This window comes from Ascaphus truei, chromosome 4 (assembly GCF_040206685.1).
Source record: "Ascaphus truei isolate aAscTru1 chromosome 4, aAscTru1.hap1, whole genome shotgun sequence".
NCBI lineage: Eukaryota > Metazoa > Chordata > Amphibia > Anura > Ascaphidae > Ascaphus > Ascaphus truei.
This window is the reverse complement of record NC_134486.1, coordinates 320,134,636-320,154,585: the sequence shown is the minus strand read 5'-3', so window position 1 is coordinate 320,154,585 and position 19,950 is coordinate 320,134,636. Positions and strand designations below refer to the sequence as shown.

The 19,950-nt window shown below is 44.1% G+C and overlaps 1 protein-coding gene across 2 annotated transcripts in view; it reads right to left on the bottom strand.

The window, feature by feature from the left end:
• The window catches only part of PHIP (PHIP subunit of CUL4-Ring ligase complex), a 171,318-nt gene that overhangs the window by 83,310 nt on the left and 68,058 nt on the right, over nucleotides 1–19,950 (bottom strand). For both annotated transcript variants that reach the window (XM_075597969.1, XM_075597970.1), the window contains 3 exons: nucleotides 13,828–14,049; nucleotides 10,345–10,445; nucleotides 1,361–1,431 (listed from right to left, as the gene is read on the bottom strand). In XM_075597969.1, the coding sequence (XP_075454084.1) occupies nucleotides 1,361–1,431; nucleotides 10,345–10,445; nucleotides 13,828–14,049 (394 nt within the window). The remainder of the gene's footprint in view (nucleotides 1–1,360; nucleotides 1,432–10,344; nucleotides 10,446–13,827; nucleotides 14,050–19,950) is intronic.

Genomic DNA, 19,950 nt, shown 5'->3' with positions numbered 1-19,950 from the left:
GGGCGCGGCCATGACGTGACGTTGATGTTACAAAGTCAGCAGCTTCCCTAATGTGCTGGCATCCAGGGCAGGAAGAACAGAGCTTTACCCTACAATGTATAGTCCATCTCCATTGCTCAATGCAAAGCATGCACTGTACACATCCTCTTTTGCAGCAGGAGCGGGAGGTGGGCGGGAGGGGGAGGATTGACAGGGAGGGGGGGCGTGGCTTGAGCGGAGGGACCCGCTACTCTTCCCTCCCTCCACGGGCTGCAGGTAAGTACACACACGCAGGCACTCATACACACACAGACACACAGACAGAGGCAGGCACTCACGCACTCAGACACACACACACACACACACACACACAGACAGGCACTCAGACACACACACAGAGAAAGGCATGCACGCACTCAGGCACACACATACACACACAGACAGGCACGCACACACATATACAGACAGGCACTCGCCTGCTTTCCCTCCACACTCCTCCCCGCTCCCCGAAGCCTCTCCTCCTCCCGCAGCCTCCCCTCCCCATTGGCTCACAGCCACACCACGTGACGCGTCAACGCTAGGAAACACCATTCTGTTGTGTCTCCTAGCGGCTGATGCGCCACAGCGTGTAATCAGCTGTGCAGCCAGTGGGGACCGGGACCGGCTCGCGAGGATTCCCCTGCTGGTTGGGGAACTCGCGACATGGCCGCCCGCGCCAACGAGCGCAGCGGGACCGAGGCCTAAGGCAAGTTAGCTTTTTCCAGCAGAAGAGGATGTTCCAGTAAGCAGCTCCACAAGGCTGACCTGAATCATGAAATGAAGAAATTCCTCTACACAAGATATGAGCAGGAGGATGAAGTAGATAGATATATATATAGATATATATCTATAGATATATAGATATATATTCTGTAATCTGTAACATCATTTTATAACTGGAGTAAATTGTAACATCATAACGTAATTTGTTATCTTATTGCTATATTGCAATAGTTTGATTTGTTCATATTAATACAATTTTTATATAATCACTTGTGTTTGCGTTTCTGTCACACTTCCCCTAAAAGAATGTGAAAAACAGAGTTGTATTTCTTGCATGGAGAAGCACATTTGTGCAAGACGGGAAGGTAACAAGGGATGGGACAGATGTGCTTGGAAGTGCCAAGCAACAACTGGTGCTTCTAAACACAAACCCGTTCCGTTGTGTGGGAGGCTCTGCTGTAGCTGCTGAATATATCGTTTAAGCCGCCTTTATTTTTCCGTGCCAAAACACAGTTTATTCATTATTTTATCAAAACAGTTTCTCAAGCAGGAAAGCCGTGTGCATGAGACCCTTCCCACAATATAGTGGTACACTTGGGAGACCGTCAGCGGTATTTACCAGAGCTGAAAGAAGAGCAGATCATCTGGACCCCAGGCCGAGGTCGCTCGGTGTACTTCGTGGGCCGTGGACTGCAGAGAGAGAGAAACAAAAACAACTTTTTATTAACCGTGCTACCAAATCGGGCCAGGAGTGCAATGAAGGCAAGGCGATAGAGGCATTATCTTTTCTACGAAGCCTACTAATTGTCAATGCCTTGACCGTTTACTTTTTACTATGGTTATACAATTTATTCAGAACACAGCCACTAGAAATTTGATGGCACCTGAGAACTACTTAATCCACCAACTCTGGGCATATGCCTACCCGCTGGGAAACCTCCTTAGCATGCTCTTGTATTTAGGATAACCTTCTGAATATCCCAAGCATTTTTGAATCCACTTACTGTATTCGCCCCTACAACCAATGTTGAGGCCTTTCAGCAAAACCACCACCCTTTCGGTGAAGTACTTCCTCAGATTTCCCCTTAGCCTAACTTTCTGCCAGGAAGAAAACATTTCGGCGGACCCTTAAAAAGGTCCACTGATCCACATGCAGCCACTATGCTGTTGAAGGGGAGGTGATAAGGGGTGTCATGTATCCTACTGAGTCATTAGAATTACTATACTGTGTGAATTTCATTTATCACCTTTATTACATTTCTTGGGAAGTTCTCTAGTCTTTTTCTATTTTAGGGATTTATATAAAATAGCATTTTCAGAGGCTTTTAAAAGTGGCTGCCATTTGTGACTTTGCTATGAATTCAGCCCTCAGATCTGAGCGACGTATACCACATTCGTGGTCCCATTGTGGTCTAAGAAGCACTCTTGAATATGGAGTCATGTTAATAATGGTAGACACGCTGTACATGAGAATTCCCACTTTATTATAATTCTGATGTGCGTTACTAAATGGGGTTGAAAATTAAATACAAGCTGGCAGATGGCTGCCTGTCGTTTACAGGATAGTAATATTAGACTTCATTATTAGAAGCGCTTAAACCAGTGAATTGCTGGATGCAGGGTGCAGATGTTCAGTTTCTGGAAAGATTGCATTTTCACACAGCTGCAACACGGAAATCCAAAATTGCAGATATTACCAGGGCTATTTGTCTCACCGTGGCAAAAATCTGATATTTCTGCTCATCGTAAACAAACTGATGTGACAGCAGGAGTCTGTTCCTATATGCCATACTAATGGAAACGGAAACAGTTGTGCAGAGAAAGAACACCGATATGTGTGTTGCAGCTCGGAATCTCCTGAGAACATAATTAACATACTAGCAAACTTGGTGGTAATTTACTGCAATATCAAAGTGGAAGCTGCAGTGTACAAGCAATACACATTTCCTACCTAACAGCACAGCAGAATATAATGGGGTCATTTCAAGGTGCAGTCCTACATATGAATAGCCGTGAAAAAGTAGAAGCAGACTGCTGTGGAATACATTCGCTACAAACATTAATGGTTATTTCATGATTTAAGGGTATGTTTAAAAGGTTTGAAAGCTTAACGGGGGAATAAAAGCAATATTAAATATGATACAATAAATGTTTGTTTTGCTTTGCGTCACTTCAGCTCTCATAGCTATAGCAACGGAGAAATGCGCAGGGATTCACAATCTGAAGTGTTCAGAACAAGTTACAAAGCAGAAAACTCACAGAGTAGACATTTGAAATGGCCTGCATAAATTATTTAGCATTTTTCTCACATATAAAAAACAAACTGCATAATTTGGCAAAATAAAATGACCATGTTAACAGAATAAGGAGGTAAAGTAAAACTATTGTGTAAAGTGTAAAAAAAAAAAAAATGTTGGTAACTATTAAAGTAAAGAGCGATAAGATGAATTTACATTTTCCCACAGCGAATTATATATTTAAGAGATTTTTATTTATTTTTTTAAACTTACAATATCAAAAATGGCATCCAAACAACTTAATAAATGATTCTCTACGGCTGAAATCAGACACTTTTCCAACACTGGGTTCTTTCCCATCTCATCAATGAGTAACCTCTGGCCCAAATAACACTGCAATGTGGGCATTTAGGGTCATGAAATTAAAAGCTTAGAGGCAGCCATAGTCTGTATGAAAATCACAACACATCCATGTTATATGTCTATCCCCCTGTGAGTAGCTTTGAAATGTATATTCCGTCAGGTATTTGCTTTATTTGTAAAAAATAAAATAAAAATAAATGTAACTTATTTATATATTTACTTTCGTCATCACCAACGTTAGCACCTCTTCAAATTCCCCCAGTTTAAAAGCTAAATCTGTACATGGCGCTGCATGTTCACAGTACTCATTCATTTTTAGAGCCATAAATGAAATATTTAGTGATCATGTGTATTATATACATATATGCGATCCTCAAAGTGATTAAGTCTCGTTAAAGAAGTGTGACGTGGGACCTTTAAACGGCCATATTGCGTGCCCCGCCGAGGCTGCAACAAGCAGCCCATTCAGAGGTAAGTATCTCGGAAAGCAGGGGGTCCGCAGAACTGAAATTGATGTGGTTCAGCTCAGGAGACCCTCTGCTTCCCGCCTATGGTAAAATAAACAAAAACAAATACCTCCCCCCTGCGAAAATGACACTAACTATTAGAGACATCAGTAGCATGTTGCTTTGCAACTGAAGTCCTTTTGCAGAAATGCAGATAACACTCTCCCAACACAGTAGGTGTTTTTATATAGTGAATATACAGTAAGACCGAGTAGAAGCTTCTAGTGACTTTGGGAAAATCACTATTTCCCTGTGCAGCAGGTATTAAAGAGTCAATGGTACAGGGACTGACCATCTTACAATCAAAAATCTACATTGTATAGTACACAGAGGTGACACCGCAATCAAAACAGTTGAAAATCCCCCAGTCTCCCTCCAAAAAGGTTTAACTCATAATGTTAGTATCTTGTCCCCAGAATACGTCCTGCTCTGGGTAGAGCTTCATTTCAACCTCTCAGACACTTAATATTTCAAACAATTTTTGCCAAAAGCTGGCTCTTCCATACAAAGTCACATCAGCAGCTCTTGCACAGGAAGTATTACGTTTCATTTACTATGCATATTGCAAAATCCACTGCTTTATTAACAATGTAACTCCTAAGGATTATCAGCATATCAGAGCGTGTGTATTGCACTCAGCACGTACATCTTGAGAAGCATTTTGTCTGGGCTAGCTCTAAGTTCTAGTTACCTTATTGGTCCTAGAGAAGTCAATGTTTTTTTTGCCGATGCGACCTCTATGGAGAACGGACCTGTAGGATCACAAAACTACATATGGGAAAAACTCATGTTCTTCCTTTAACACCAAGTGCCTCATAACATACCCAGCACATCATAAGTGCCGGCACTCTAGGGGCCTGATGACGTACGGCATGGGTGGCCAACTCCAAGCCTCAAGTGCCTCTTACAGGTTATCCCTGCCTTAGCACAGGTGGCTCAATCAATGGTTGAGACACCTGTGCTGAAGCAGGGATATTCTGAAATCCTGACCTGTTGGTGGCCCTTGATGACTGGAGCTGGCCACTACTGACTTAGACGTCAGGAATTAAGTGCTCGCTTTCTGTGACACCGCGTGCCCCGCGCCGGAACACGTTCAGAAAGGAAGTGGAGTACACATCATTTCTGTTCACGTCCTGGGAGGGGGCCTACCTGCGACCACGTGATCGCAACACCAAGCCTCCATGTGGTACACGTGTCTGAAAGTCGGTGGCACTCAAGCAAGTTAATAAGCGAGATCATAGGTTGCTTCACAAGCACCCCTCCAAGACCTTTTGCCTTCAGGCTCTATAGGGTTAATATCTGACCCGTAGTGTTTGCCCGAGTGTCTGCTCCACATACGGGCTATACATACTGTACTTATGCTTAGTCGTAAAATTAGGAAACAAGAGGTTAATCGACACGACCCAACGGCTAATTGGTTGTTTCCCCTCATTTGCCGGATCGTGATCAGACTCACACGGAGTCTGCTCGTTTGCCTGCTAATACTTTTATATCTGTGCCAGTATTCCTCTTTGCAATACAACGGCATATGTTTGTACACTACACTGTTACACTTGCCTGCTGTGATAATCACATCCTCCTACTCATGGACGGAATAGTCTACACACTATATTAATCAGGCAGACCAGGCAAGGGTATGGGGTAACGTTAGACGTACCTGTGATTAGGGCTCTAAGAGGCACATATTCATCTATAGTTTACTATTGACAGACCCTACAGTCTATGCCCTTAACGTAAGGGCAGGGGATATTTTGTCCGTTATCAATAAAGATTTGGATAGAATAGGGAGAGAAAAAAAAAAACAGCCGACCTAATTTACGAGGCGCCACTTCCGGGTCAGTCTCTTTTGTGTCTGAGGAGCTGGGTCGCGTCCTCAGTCGCGGGAATTAAGAAAGGTACATTTACTAATTCAGGAGCCACGCTCACACCGCGTTATAAGCGGATCCGTGTTACAAATCTAGAGCAATACCATAAATCCAACCCTTCTAAAAAACTTTTGCAGGAGCGGACGACCCGCAGAGGGGAACTTTTAACGCTTGCATGTCCGAGGCGGCAAAAAGAACGATGACGTGGACAAAACAAAGATACTTTGAGAAGGCTAACAAGCCAGACTCTATGCTGACAAATCGCCTTAGGCATAAAAAACCCCAGTCAATCATCCATAAAATTCGAACGAACTTGGGGAATCTAACGTCTAACCCGGTTAAATTTGAAAAAGAGTTCCACTCTTTCTATAGTAAGTTACAGCAAGGCCCCGCTTCTCGGCGATCCGGCGGAAGTCAGAGGTCGCGCATGAGCAGAACGGGCGGTTGCCGAGGGTGCTCATGCGCAGAATGGAGGTTGCGCATGCGCAGAAGGTGGGAATTGCCGGTTTGCGCATACGCCGAAAATCACCAGTTCTGCTTTCCGACGGGCCCTTAGAACGGAACCCGCCGCATGCCCGGGGGCCTCCTTTATATGATGGTAAAAAAGCAGCTAAATCCCAGAACTATGGAAAGGAGTTGAAAAAATATTTATCTGAGTCAGGGTTACGCACTATTCCCGAACACGAGCAAGATAACTTAAACAAATTAATTACCCCAGAATAGATAGCAGAGGTGATCAGCTCCCTGAAGCCAAACAAATCCCCAGGCCCAGATGGGTTTTCAAATTTATATTTCAAAATATGTGACCGTCTTCTTATTCCCCATCTACAAAAGCAATTTAACTCCATACTAGATGGTGCAGAATTCCTGAATACGATGTTACAAGCTCATATATGCTCATATATGCCTCATTCCCAAGGCAGGAAAAGACCCCCGCATGCTGCGCCAGCTACAGGCCGATATCACTGATAAATGTAGATCTGAAGATCTTCTTTAAAAATTCTCACCAACCGCCTCAATAAGGTAATGCCCGATCTGGTCCATCTCCCAAGTCCTGGGGAGACAGGCGACGGACAACACAAGGAGAACAATCGATCTGATAGCTCACGCCTAACAAACAAACATTCAATCTCTGGTAATATCTTTAGACGTGGAAAAAGCATTTGATCGTCTAGACTGGGAATACATGAGAGGCACTCTAAAAAAAAATTGGTTTCATGGACCGATTCTTCCTTTCTATTTTGGTCCTCTATACGTCTCCTTCAGACAGGCTGCTATGCTCAGAAACAGCGTCAGAGGTCTTCCCAATCAAAGGAGGCACCAGACAAGGATGTCCACTATCCCCCTCTGCTGTTCGCCCTCTCCCTCGAACCAATGACTAGCCATGTCAGAAACAATCCTAATATAGAGGGTCTCTCTGTTCGGGGCAAACAATACAAAATAGCTGTTCGCGGATGACGCGCTTCTGACACTGGCTAAGCCACTTATATCGCTCCCAAATTTATTCCAGGAACTTGGGTCCTTTAGTAGACTCTCAGGCTTTAACATTAATGGCAATAAATCCGAGGCACTAAATATCAACCTGCCTAAAAAAACAATCAAATTAATTTCAGTAAATTTCGACTCCAAATGGTGTAGTAAAGCTATTAAGTATCTAGGTATTTTCCTGACAAACTATTACTTATCTCTGTATAATGCAAGTTTCCCGGCCACCTCAGGCCTTTCAAAAATGACCTGGCCGGATGGTCCAATCATAACATCTCCTGGATTGGCAGAATTAACTCAATTAAGATGAATCTCCTTCCCAGAATTTTATATCTGGTTATTACACTACCCATTCCGGTCCCATCACGGGAACTTCAAGATTTACAATCCCATATAAAATCCTTTATCTGGAATAATAAGAGCCCTAGATTGGCCAGGACCATTCGCAGCCAAGCCAGACTGAAAGGAGGACTAGCTGTATCATGCCTACTCTCCTATTATAAAGCAGCTCAATTAAGCCAGATACTAGCCTGGAACTCAGAGGCAGGAAGTAAAAGCTGGGTGGAACTGGAGGCGGAACTGCTGGCTCCGCTGGAATTAAGATCAATTCTGTGGTCCCCTAGGATTTCCCCCCAAAAAAGCAAGAGGTTGTTTGCCCTCAATTTCTCACAATCTTAGTTTGTGGAACAAAAATAAAAAGGTTTCGAAGCTCAATCTTGAAAAACTGGTGATGACACCACTATTTTTTAATCCAGAGTTTTCCCCGGGCATGACTAGGTCAGTTTTTGAAGTATGGAGATTAAGGGGATCCACAGGATAGTGGATGTTATGAACACGGAAAAGTCCAGGGTCCTCACAAACCAATACAATCATCCAAGTGGCGAAATCTTCAGGTACCTACAGATCCAGAGGTTTCTTCAGGGAGGCCTACCCCCACCCCTGACATTTTGAGACATTGTGCCACAAAGCTCCAACCCAAAGAGGGTCGACATCGACTATTTATTCCTCAATCTTTCTCCCTTCCCTGGAAAAAGAATTCCCTTTTATAGCACACTGGGAGAGAGATTTAGGCCAAACTCTGGAGCCAGAAATATGGGGGGGGGGAGAGATATTTTAAGCAGCGGCCACAAGCGCTATTTGTACGCGGATTAAAGAAAATGCTTATAAAGTTTTATATAGGTGGTACCTAACCCTGGAGCGTCTGGCCAAGATGTATCCGGGTACGTCCCCTATGTGTCCTAAGGGCTGCGGTCAACGCGCCCCGTTTATTAATATGTGGTTGGCTGTGCCCCAGGGTGACGAAGCTATGGAAAAGGGCCCGCAGGCTGACGCAGAGAGTTCTGGGCTTTCATTTCCCTCTCTACCCCCACACCCCCCCCTTTTTATTTTTTAATTTATGTACCCCCCCCCCCCCCCCATATAACTGTTGGGAAAACCCCAGTGGAAAAAAAAAGTCACCACAACCTGCAACAAAGCCTTTTTCATAGCAACAGTTTGTGCAAGAAATACAAAAATGGCATACTGCTTTATCAGGGTGTTTTCTCACCAAGAGCAAACATTACAAATCTAAAAATATATACTCAAAACGTGTTTACAATACTAGAAACTGACCCCAGCATTTAAAGCAACAAAACATCGTGCACTACATTTAATTGTTTTTACTTTATAGGATTGAAGCAAGGGGTCTCCAGAGCTGAACTGTGAATCTCAGCTTCAGGGGCCCCCTGCTTCCAGAGATACTTACCTCCGTAGGCAGAGTCGGCATCTCTGCAGCCAGGGAACTTGTGTGCCTAAAGAAACGGCAGCTTAAATGTCCCGCGGACAATAGGAAGTCGTGACGTCATCCCTTGCGGGTTCCTGTTGGCCCACGTGACCTAGACATTTAAACTCCAGAGATACCGGCTCCCCCATACAGAGGCAAGAAACTCTGGAAGCCGGGGTTCCCCAGAGCGAAAATTAACCCCGCTTCAATCCTAGAACTTTAAAAAAAAAAGTGCATTGTGTTTTGCCAATTTTAAAAAATACCTCTATATAGCTTTTGAACAAGTTCATTTTTGAAGTGAAACTTCTTTGCTGGCAGCTACTACAATTTCGTAGGACTGAATCTCCTTCATTGGGAACGAAAAGTGTAACAGAAGTGACATCCGCGCATGCGCAAAAACAGCTGTTGTCGTGCATGCACAGTAGTGCTAGGCAACATCCGTGCATGCGCAGTAGTACCCGGCGCCTTCGCGCATACGCAGACCCAGCCAGCATCTTCCGTGCCTGCAGAGGCGGCCTGAACCTTCCACGCATGCGCAAAGCCAGCCACCTCCGCATGCGCAGGGGCGGTGAGCTCCACCGGCACATGCTCAGAGACACCCAACACCACCGGCGCATCCGCAGAGGGGGCACAGAAACACACGCTCAGAGGGGAGCCAGAGACGCACAGAGGGGAACCAGAGACGCACACATACACACCGAAACGTGAAGAAGCGCACAAGCAGAAACACACACACACACACCTTTCCCCATCCAGCTGTAACAATGAGTTTAGAACACTGAAAGCACACAGAGAGAAAAAAAAATTCCTTGTCACAGGAACAGAGCAGTCTATAATTTATTGTTCAGACAAACACAAATAGGAGGAGGTGTGTGCTAAGCACACACGTTGTAAGTGGAACTTCTTTGTGTTTTGTCACTGAAATTGTAATTCTACACTCAAAAGTCTTTCATTCAATCAAAACACAATTTCACTGCGAAAACACAAAGAAGTTTCACTTACAGTGCGCGCTCGGCACACACCCCCTTTTTATATTTTTTTCATTCTGCTTTCTTGCTCACTGCAAAATCCTACAGTAGTCCCAAAATTCAGAGAAAGATTGATTAAAAAAAAAACATGTGAAAGAACTAATTAGCAACCACAGTTAAAACACTATAAGTCTCTGCTTCTGATCATTTCCATGTTCTTTCGTCCGTTGTGTCAGTCAATTAAGAAAACAGTGCTAATTTAGTATTATGTTTTAATATTCCCAGTGGGGCTTGTGTCTAAATTTGAAGCTTTTTAAAACAAGAAAAACATTGCTTTCAACTTCACTTAAACACGATTGTGCCGAGTGGAACTGGCTGGTGGGACGAATAAAGGGATGAGGAGGAGTTGCAACTTACTTTATTTTGAGGGTGCCAGCATCCCAAAGCCAGAAGCAAATGGTGCCATCTGCCCCAGTGGAAGAGAGGTATCTCTTAGATCCGTTGCACAACGGTGAGAACTGTAAGGAATAAAAGATCACGGCTGTGAGATTAGCTGAACAGAGCCGTTACTCCAGCTCAGCCCACAAAAGGTCAGACATTTAGTGCTATGGTTGATTCAAAACTGTGGTCTCAAATAAATGTTCTATTTATTCACAATTCAGGAGGAAAAAATACCATTATCTAGCATATTAACAAAATGAAACACATATTCCAGATTATATTTTTAACTATCTGCTTTATTAGGAGTTTGAGGTTTTACCAACATGATTTCATTCTGAAACACCAAAACAGAGCACCATTTTATTGTTTTGCCAGAGTACCAATCCACGTCTTTGTTTCTTAGGTCTACTTTTCCCCATTAATCTTTGTTAATTACTACAATCCAACTGTAGAAAATACACGTATTGGGTAAATACCCACCGTGTTATATAGCTTTGTTTCTGTACTTCTTTCTCCCACAGCTTAGGCCTCGGCCATGTTCCTTGCTTGCTGGAGCTTGCTTGCTCCCGCTCAGCACTGAGCCCCTACAGCCGCAACTAGAGCGGCTTTAGTAGGGGCTCACCTATGCTTCCGCAAGCGCGCGGAAGCGTAGGTCTTAGGGGAATTTAAAATTCCCCTGCTTGTCGGCGAAACAGGCCGGTCACGTGAGCGGTTCGCCCAATGAGGGCGAACCAGCTCTGTGACGTCACTGGCCCGCCCCCGGCCAGTGACGCGCCCGCCCCCGGCCCGCCCGCTGACAGCGCGTGCGGTAAGCAACCGCAAGGCCAGGGAAAGCACCCGCTTTCCCTGCGCCTCAGCGCGCCAGCAGGGAGCATGGCCGAGGCCTTAGAAGTCACATGTTTGGAGAGCACTTTGTAGGATCTTGTCTAGTATGAGAACGGCTTGTACCACAGCCTGGGAACCGTTGTGTTGCAGTGTATATTAGGTTATGATATGGTGTGTTACAAAACAGGATCCTTGGAAGTCAGCCGGGTTTAGCACCACATCACCTCCTCCATTCAGGAGTACTATGTATGCGCCTCCCGCTTATAACAAGACCCACTAAGCCTGTCCACTTAAAAACCAAATCAAATGCCGCAATGAAAAAAAGACCAGGCATTTAACCATTTTACTGCTAGGAGGAGATAACAAGAGAATTAAAAATCAATGTACTGCTCATTACACCTGGTTTGCGACTAAACTTGTCATTTCTGTATTTTCTACTTGGGTAGTAGATTTTAAAATGGAAGCTGAGCAGATTTCCATTGTCTGACATGCATCATTTCCCCAAGATTTCGTACATTACAAAGACTATTGGTATACAGGGTTAAGATGACAACAATAGAAAAAAATGTAATTTGCATATGTATCACCACTGTTTCTGCATACAGTAATTTTACCAATAGAGGGTATTTAGCGTTACTCATATTCAATAATTATTTAATATTTTTGCATAAGATCTATTTCTCGAATGCCTCTTCCAGTACAGAACGTAGCTGCTGTTACCTGTAGTGATGTTATGGATGCGCTGTGACCCTGCAGTACAGAACGTAGCTGCTGTTACCTGTAGTGATGTTATGGACGCACTGTGACCCTGCAGTACAGAACGTAGCTGCTGTTACCTGTAGTGATGTTATGGACGCGCTGTGACCCTGCAGTACAGAACGTAGCTGCTGTTACCTGTAGTGATGTTATGGACGCGCTGTGACCCTGCAGTACAGAACGTAGCTGCTGTTACCTGTAGTGATGTTATGGATGCACTGTGACCCTGCAGTACAGAACGTAGCTGCTGTTACCTGTAGTGTTGTTATGGACGCGCTGTGACCCTGCAGTACAGAACGTAGCTGCTGTTACCTGTAGTGATGTTATGGACGCGCTGTGACCCTGCAGTACAGAACGTAGCTGCTGTTACCTGTAGTGATGTTATGGACGCACTGTGACCCTGCAGTACAGAACGTAGCTGCTGTTACCTGTAGTGATGTTATGGACGCACTGTGACCCTGCAGTACAGAACGTAGCTGCTGTTACCTGTAGTGATGTTATGGACGCACTGTGACCCTGCAGTACAGAACGTAGCTGCTGTTACCTGTAGTGATGTTATGGACGCGCTGTGACCCTGCAGTACAGAACGTAGCTGCTGTTACCTGTAGTGATGTTATGGACGCACTGTGACCCTGCAGTACAGAACGTAGCTGCTGTTACCTGTAGTGATGTTATGGACGCGCTGTGACCCTGCAGTACAGAACGTAGCTGCTGTTACCTGTAGTGATGTTATGGACGCGCTGTGACCCTGCAGTACAGAACGTAGCTGCTGTTACCTGTAGTGATGTTATGGACGCACTGTGACCCTGCAGTACAGAACGTAGCTGCTGTTACCTGTAGTGATGTTATGGACGCGCTGTGACCCTGCAGTACAGAACGTAGCTGCTGTTACCTGTAGTGATGTTATGGACGCACTGTGACCCTGCAGTACAGAACGTAGCTGCTGTTACCTGTAGTGATGTTATGGACGCACTGTGACCCTGCAGTACAGAACGTAGCTGCTGTTACCTGTAGTGATGTTATGGACGCACTGTGACCCTGCAGTACAGAACGTAGCTGCTGTTACCTGTAGTGATGTTATGGACGCACTGTGACCCTGCAGTACAGAACGTAGCTGCTGTTACCTGTAGTGATGTTATGGACGCGCTGTGACCCTGCAGTACAGAACGTAGCTGCTGTTACCTGTAGTGATGTTATGGACGCACTGTGACCCTGCAGTACAGAACGTAGCTGCTGTTACCTGTAGTGATGTTATGGACGCGCTGTGACCCTGCAGTACAGAACGTAGCTGCTGTTACCTGTAGTGATGTTATGGACGCACTGTGACCCTGCAGTACAGAACGTAGCTGCTGTTACCTGTAGTGATGTTATGGACGCGCTGTGACCCTGCAGTACAGAACGTAGCTGTTGTTACCTGTAGTGATGTTATGGACGCACTGTGACCCTGCAGTACAGAACGTAGCTGCTGTTACCTGTAGTGATGTTATGGACGCACTGTGACCCTGCAGTACAGAACGTAGCTGCTGTTACCTGTAGTGATGTTATGGACGCACTGTGACCCTGCAGTACAGAACGTAGCTGCTGTTACCTGTAGTGATGTTATGGATGCACTGTGACCCTGCAGTACAGAACGTAGCTGCTGTTACCTGTAGTGATGTTATGGACGCGCTGTGACCCTGCAGTACAGAACGTAGCTGCTGTTACCTGTAGTGATGTTATGGACGCGCTGTGACCCTGCAGTACAGAACGTAGCTGCTGTTACCTGTAGTGATGTTATGGACGCACTGTGACCCTGCAGTACAGAACGTAGCTGCTGTTACCTGTAGTGATGTTATGGATGCACTGTGACCCTGCAGTACAGAACGTAGCTGCTGTTACCTGTAGTGATGTTATGGACGCACTGTGACCCTGCAGTACAGCCAGTGGAGCGCACGTTCGAAGACACCAAATTCGGATCATTTTGTCACAGCTTCCAGCGGCGATCATGGTGTTTTCGTAATTCACAGCCATATCGGAGATTTCAGCAGCATGCCCTCTTAACGTTGCAAGGAGCCGACCGTCATCCGTCGACCATATTTTTACAAGACAGTCATCGGAGCCCTAAAATTCAAAGTGACAGTTAAAAGTTATCTGAAGGGGAGATAGATGGATAGATATAGACATACACAGACATGTCTACATGTCATTACTCAAGTGAAAAATGTTGACATTTAGTCAATTAAAAATATATTTAGCGTGCTAGTAGTAAAGTTAGTTTTGAATGCTCATCACGCAAGGAATTATATTTTCTAAACAAGGCAATACAATTCTTTAAACCCTCATATATGATTTCATTTAAAAATGAATATAGATAGAATATTCCTTTTTTTGATCTGACCACCAGCAGGTATGTAAATGGTAGCAAATCCCTTTGTGTGAAGGAATGAAGTGAGGTGCATGGGGATTAAAAGACAGCAAGAAAAGACTTCCGATGTGGCAAGGAGGGGTTAAGAGCGGTTCTGGCTGTAAAATGGATTAACAGCGTGGGTGAGGGCTTGGAGATAAGGGGTTAAACGGAGGAGGGTTGAAAATGAGGACGGAAGCGAGAGAGGAAAGGATGGAGAGGGGGAAGCATAGAAGGTGGGGAGAAGGGGAAGGCATGAAGGAGGTGGCAGAGCTGCCACGTGATAAGAGGAAGCAGGGCAAGATAATGGTGATGGAGTATGTGAAAGAGATGGAAGTCTTCACTTTCATGCAAAGCACTGACATGTGTATAAATCAGTGAGAGAAATCAGCAATGAAATAAGACACCGTGGGTGTTGTGCGAGAGAATATTTAAAAGCAATCTTCACGGAGGGATGGGGGAAATTATTTTGCCCGGCTTTTACATATACTAGCTGCCTAGTGAAACGTCAACGGATTTGGGGATTTTCCCATGCCCTGCAGGGCACTACATAGTGCTGAAAATGTAGCGATGCATTGGGGGTAAAATCACATGACAAATGTTATTGCAACCGTGAAACCACAAGCTGCGAGCGCCAAAAACCAATCACACAAACTGGGGGAATGTTAAAAAAAAAAAAAAAACTCCACTCAAGTAGCAGCAAATAATGATAGCACAAGAAACAAGTGTCTCATATTAACGGACTGCTTTATGTATTAACTTTTTAACCTATTTAACATTTTCAATGCCAGCGGACTGGCAGCAACAGAGTGACACCAGATCTTAGGGACTTCCGCATAACACGACTGCTCCTGGAGCGATCATACCCAAGATAAAGACATGGAGGGAGCTTCATGTCTGTTCGAGTCAGTCAGCTCGACCTGCCCCTAAAAAAAAAATAACTATTTGCCTATGACATATAGGTCACTGAAAAGGTACAACAAAAAAATGTTGGGATAAAATGATACCTGTATTGGCTAAGCGATGCATAAATAAAATGCAAGCTTTCATGCCTGGAAATGCCAGGTCCCACTCCTGATAAAGACGCTACAAGCTGCTGATACATTCACACAGGTTTTTCTACATGCGCAGCTGCCGACAGCCCTCCTGATCTGCTGGCCAATCCAATTACCTGAGTGAGTAGGTTACTGCAAATTTTAGGTGCATTATCAATGTTTATCTGTCCTGGGCAGGCAACCAAACAGGAATTTTGCACCTTGAATACGTTTGGCTGATTTGTTCAATCAACATGATAAAATCAGCTCTGAAGGATTTCACTGGCAACATTCAAAAACAAGACGAGGTATAAAAATATAATATATACTGCCAAATGTGGTGTGTGAATATAAATATCCCCGCTCACACACTGAGCGTGCTATGGAGGTCCTGCTACAGGGCTCTTCAACTAGTTCTTCATCTAGGAGCAGGAGGACAACACGCTTATTGCAATGTCATTTTGCATTCATTTATAGACTTAACAAATACTATATTTCAATACTGTACAAGTGAGTGTGAAAAGCGACACTTTGCTCCTGCAGATTTCATACTAGTTGCTCGGGCAACAGAGGGCCACATCAAGGCTCTTTACAGACCCGCCAGTTGAAAAGTAAAATCCAACTAAATGTGCAGTTCCCCAGCGTGTATTTTTTTTTCATTTTTAATAGATTTCATCACAATACTTTACTGTAGGACAGGGGTGCGCAAAGTGTTCCCCCTGCGCACCCTCTTCCCCCCCTCCCCCTGCTCTCCTCAGCTCCGGTGTCAAATGACGCAGCGGGGTCATGTGATGACCTCACAGTGCCATGGCAACGTGAGGTCATTTGACACCGGGTTACCATGGCGACACACCGCCAAAAACAAGGTAGGAGAAGTTACAGAGGTCTGGCGCGGTCTCCCGGCACTTCAAGTAAATGCCTTTGGGGAGAGCGCGGGACCTCTGTAACTGCCACACTCCCCCTGGAAAATTCCCCCCCCCCCCCCCCACCCGAGTTTGCACACCCCTGCTGCAGGATATCCGTTTTCACTTCTAGTTATTCCCTGCTCACTCAGCTTACAGTGTATTTTATTCCTACCAAAATATATATTCACTTGGCTGCTAAGCCCCCTTTACTTAGCGATACTGGTTGGCCTCAAATAACCTCATCTGAGAAGGTGTGATATTGTTTTGATAAAATCCCTGGCACATGATGGTAATCTGCTTTTAACCCTTAGAGTATCCCAGAATGTAGTCACTACGTTTATGGGGACTAGCACTCCAGGGGAACCATTACACAGTGTCAAAAGGGCTTCTTTATTCCGGATTTGGTCGCGTCCTGCATTCTCCTACAGTAGTTTCCTCCAAAATGGCCACCTTGGTCACATGACCGCTATTGAAAGGGGTCACGTGACCGTGCTGTCTCGGACGGATTGTGGCACTCAGGCACCCACGGCCCCTCTGGCACTTCAAGGGTTAAAAGACAACCCTTTCCAAATCGATTATATTTGGGTGGGGGGGGTGGAGGGGTATTGCACCTTTAAACAAAATGATCCATTCAGTGTACAAGGGACAATGTACAGGACGGACTACAAACTAGATAAGTCAACATTGGTGTATTCATTTGTTTCTAATATTTGTGAATGACAACCAACGTCTCCAAGAAATATAATGCAAAAAAATCTATGCATGGGATATTCCTCTCAAAGAAAATATGGGCAAAGAAATAGGTACAGTGTGTTATGCAATACTGCAATTAGTGGCCTAAACCCAGCGTGCACTTTGTATTGTAATTTAAACTTTTAGCTCCAATAGTGTTTTAATTCAATGCTTATTTCCCATGAATCCCTCCAGAGCTGAATCGGTTAATAAAAATGACATGCGCTTCAGGCTAACCCTGGACCGTAAAAAAAGTGTGATTCTGCAACGAAAGAGACTGCTCCAGTTTCATCTGGAAACACTATGGTGCCGTCTTTATTTTAAAGCATCTCTCCTCTGTTCAAGTAATTAAACCTCTTTAGTACATCAATCGAAGATAGTAGAGGCAGTCAGGTATCAGGCTAACCATGTCACCACTACAATTAATAGTCTGATTAGTCAGAGGGCATAAAGGGCTCGCAGGAAGAGAAGAGTAATGATCATATTGCTCAACGCACTCTAAATAATCTACCGATTTAATTACCATATATAACATATTACTGTTAGGTAAGAAAACTAATCAGAAATTACAACACCGCATTCCAGATCTTAAATGGAAAACAATTTAATTACATAGGTAATGCATTGTAGAACATACACCCACTTAGAAACATAGCAATGCTGACTACTGTGTATTCAGTGAGGAGCTTTAAGTCCATACTTGCTGACCACATGAAGGGACCTGGGGGCGTTCAAAAGATGTGTACACTATAATTACAAAGAAAGAGACAGCGCAAAAAACCTCATTGTGCAATGCAAAAACAAAGAAAGAGACAGCGAAAAAAACCTCATTGTGCAAAAACAAAGAAAGAGACAGCGCAAAAAACCTCATTGTGCAAAAACAAAGAAAGAGACAGCGCAAAAAACCTCATTGTGCAAAAACAAAGAAAGAAATAATTGTACACTATAATTATTAAGAATGGCCATGTTGGTTCATTACAATGCACCACAACTTTTATAGCTCCACCAGGTCCTAGTTGTCCACATGCATTACAGAACAGAAACGATTAGCGGCTGGTTCAATATCAAAAATATGTTTTAATTGCAATGCAAATCTAGGACTGCATGTTGAATACCATGCACCAATCTAACGAAACATACAACACGTTATTTTTTTATTACAACTTTCTCTGGGGAAAAAATGTGGTAATTTCCAGAAAGCAGAGCAAAATGTCTGGGGGAGGGGAGGGGAGATTAAACACTAGTGATAGATTTTAAATGTAACCACAGCGAAAAGGTAAAACAAAAAGGCAATTTGGGGGGGGAAAAACAAAGCAAAAAAAATCAATACACAGACCCATCCTTCAAACAACAAATACAACTGACCAATCAATTTATAGGCTTCATAGGCAGGTTGCAATTGTATTTCCCTTATGACAATGGTCAATTGTTTAATTGGGGTTTTTGTTAGCCTTCATCTGGATCAATACAACTATAAATAGAGAAGGAATTCTTTGCACGGTTAGAATTTAACAAGGTTGAACTTAATGGCTTCTTTCAACCTAATATACTGTGTTTGCTAAACAACAAACTCAAGAGGAAATATTGCTGAATAGCCTTATAGGAAGAATACAATAATATAATTAAATATGACATGTATGATGTTATTCAGAGAATACCTAGTTATGCGTACGTGGTTAGATGGATCAAGCCTCACCTATGCTTGAGTATTTTCTAGTCACTGGCAGTCACTTGCTGCTATGTGGGGACGCATCTCCGCAGTAAGCTTTTGGCAACTTATGCCTAACACGTGTCTGAGTGCAAAAACGGTCCATCCCTTCAAAACATTCCACCCCATGTTTATTTTCTATTCAGCTTTTTCATTCATACCGTGCTATAGGGGTCTGCAATGATTTGAACACGGGAGGAAAAACCTGCAGTGAAACTACATCCAAACGCTTGCTGCATCCAAACTTACAGAGATAAAAATGTTGTCAAGCGAAGTATTTCTGCTTGTTGGCAGTTCAAACATGAAGCCGTTGTCATAAAACAGTAATGCTTTCCCACCCTCCCAAATGAGGTGGATATATAGATAAAATGATCCCCACCCCCTTGGTGGGAAGTAGGGTGTCTCCTAAGCTTCATCACCATAATTTCAGCTCCGGGGGCCCCTGAGATATTCAACTTTAAAATGAAGAGATACCAGCAATCCCTTTAAAGTCCCCCGTTACGGGGCCTATAGAAGCTGCCAGGGATGCCAAAGCGGCTACCGGCAGCACCTTTATAGGAAGCAAGGGGTCCCCGGAGCCAAAATGTAAAAAACCCCAAGAGGTAAGGCCACTTTAAGTATAACTTCGTTACGCATGCGTAAAAAGGCAAACCATGACAACGTGTCTGTACACCGCTGGCCTCATTTAGCTAAAATATTCAGAGGAAATAAAACATTCGGGTAAGACATCAGACAGCCTGCAATCAGTAAGCCAACCATTTCAAAATCATTGCCTGCTTATTCAAGACCAGCGATGTCTATTGCTCACTAAACGAATGTGAGGCAATGTATTAAATACTTTGCACAAACATACATGTGGAACAGAAATACGAAGAATAAGTCTTGGTTGGTCAAATATTCTACAGGAATATCCTCCCGCAAGCAATTATTTTAGATCCGTGGTGGCCAGCTCCAGCCCTCAAGGGCCACCACAATAGGTCAGGTTTTAAGGATAGCCCTGCATCAGCACAGGGGCACAATCAGCAGTTGACCAAGCCACAACGAGACACCTGTGCTGTAGCAGGGATATCCTTAAAACCTGACCTGTTTGTGGCCCTTGAGGACTGGAGTTGGCCACTGTTTTAGATGCATTATATTTAGCTTGATTCCCATTCAATGTGACTGAAATCTTCAACAAAAGGAATGTAAAATAAAAACCTGAGTGTGAGGATAATTCGTCACTGTGAAAGCATGGAAGCG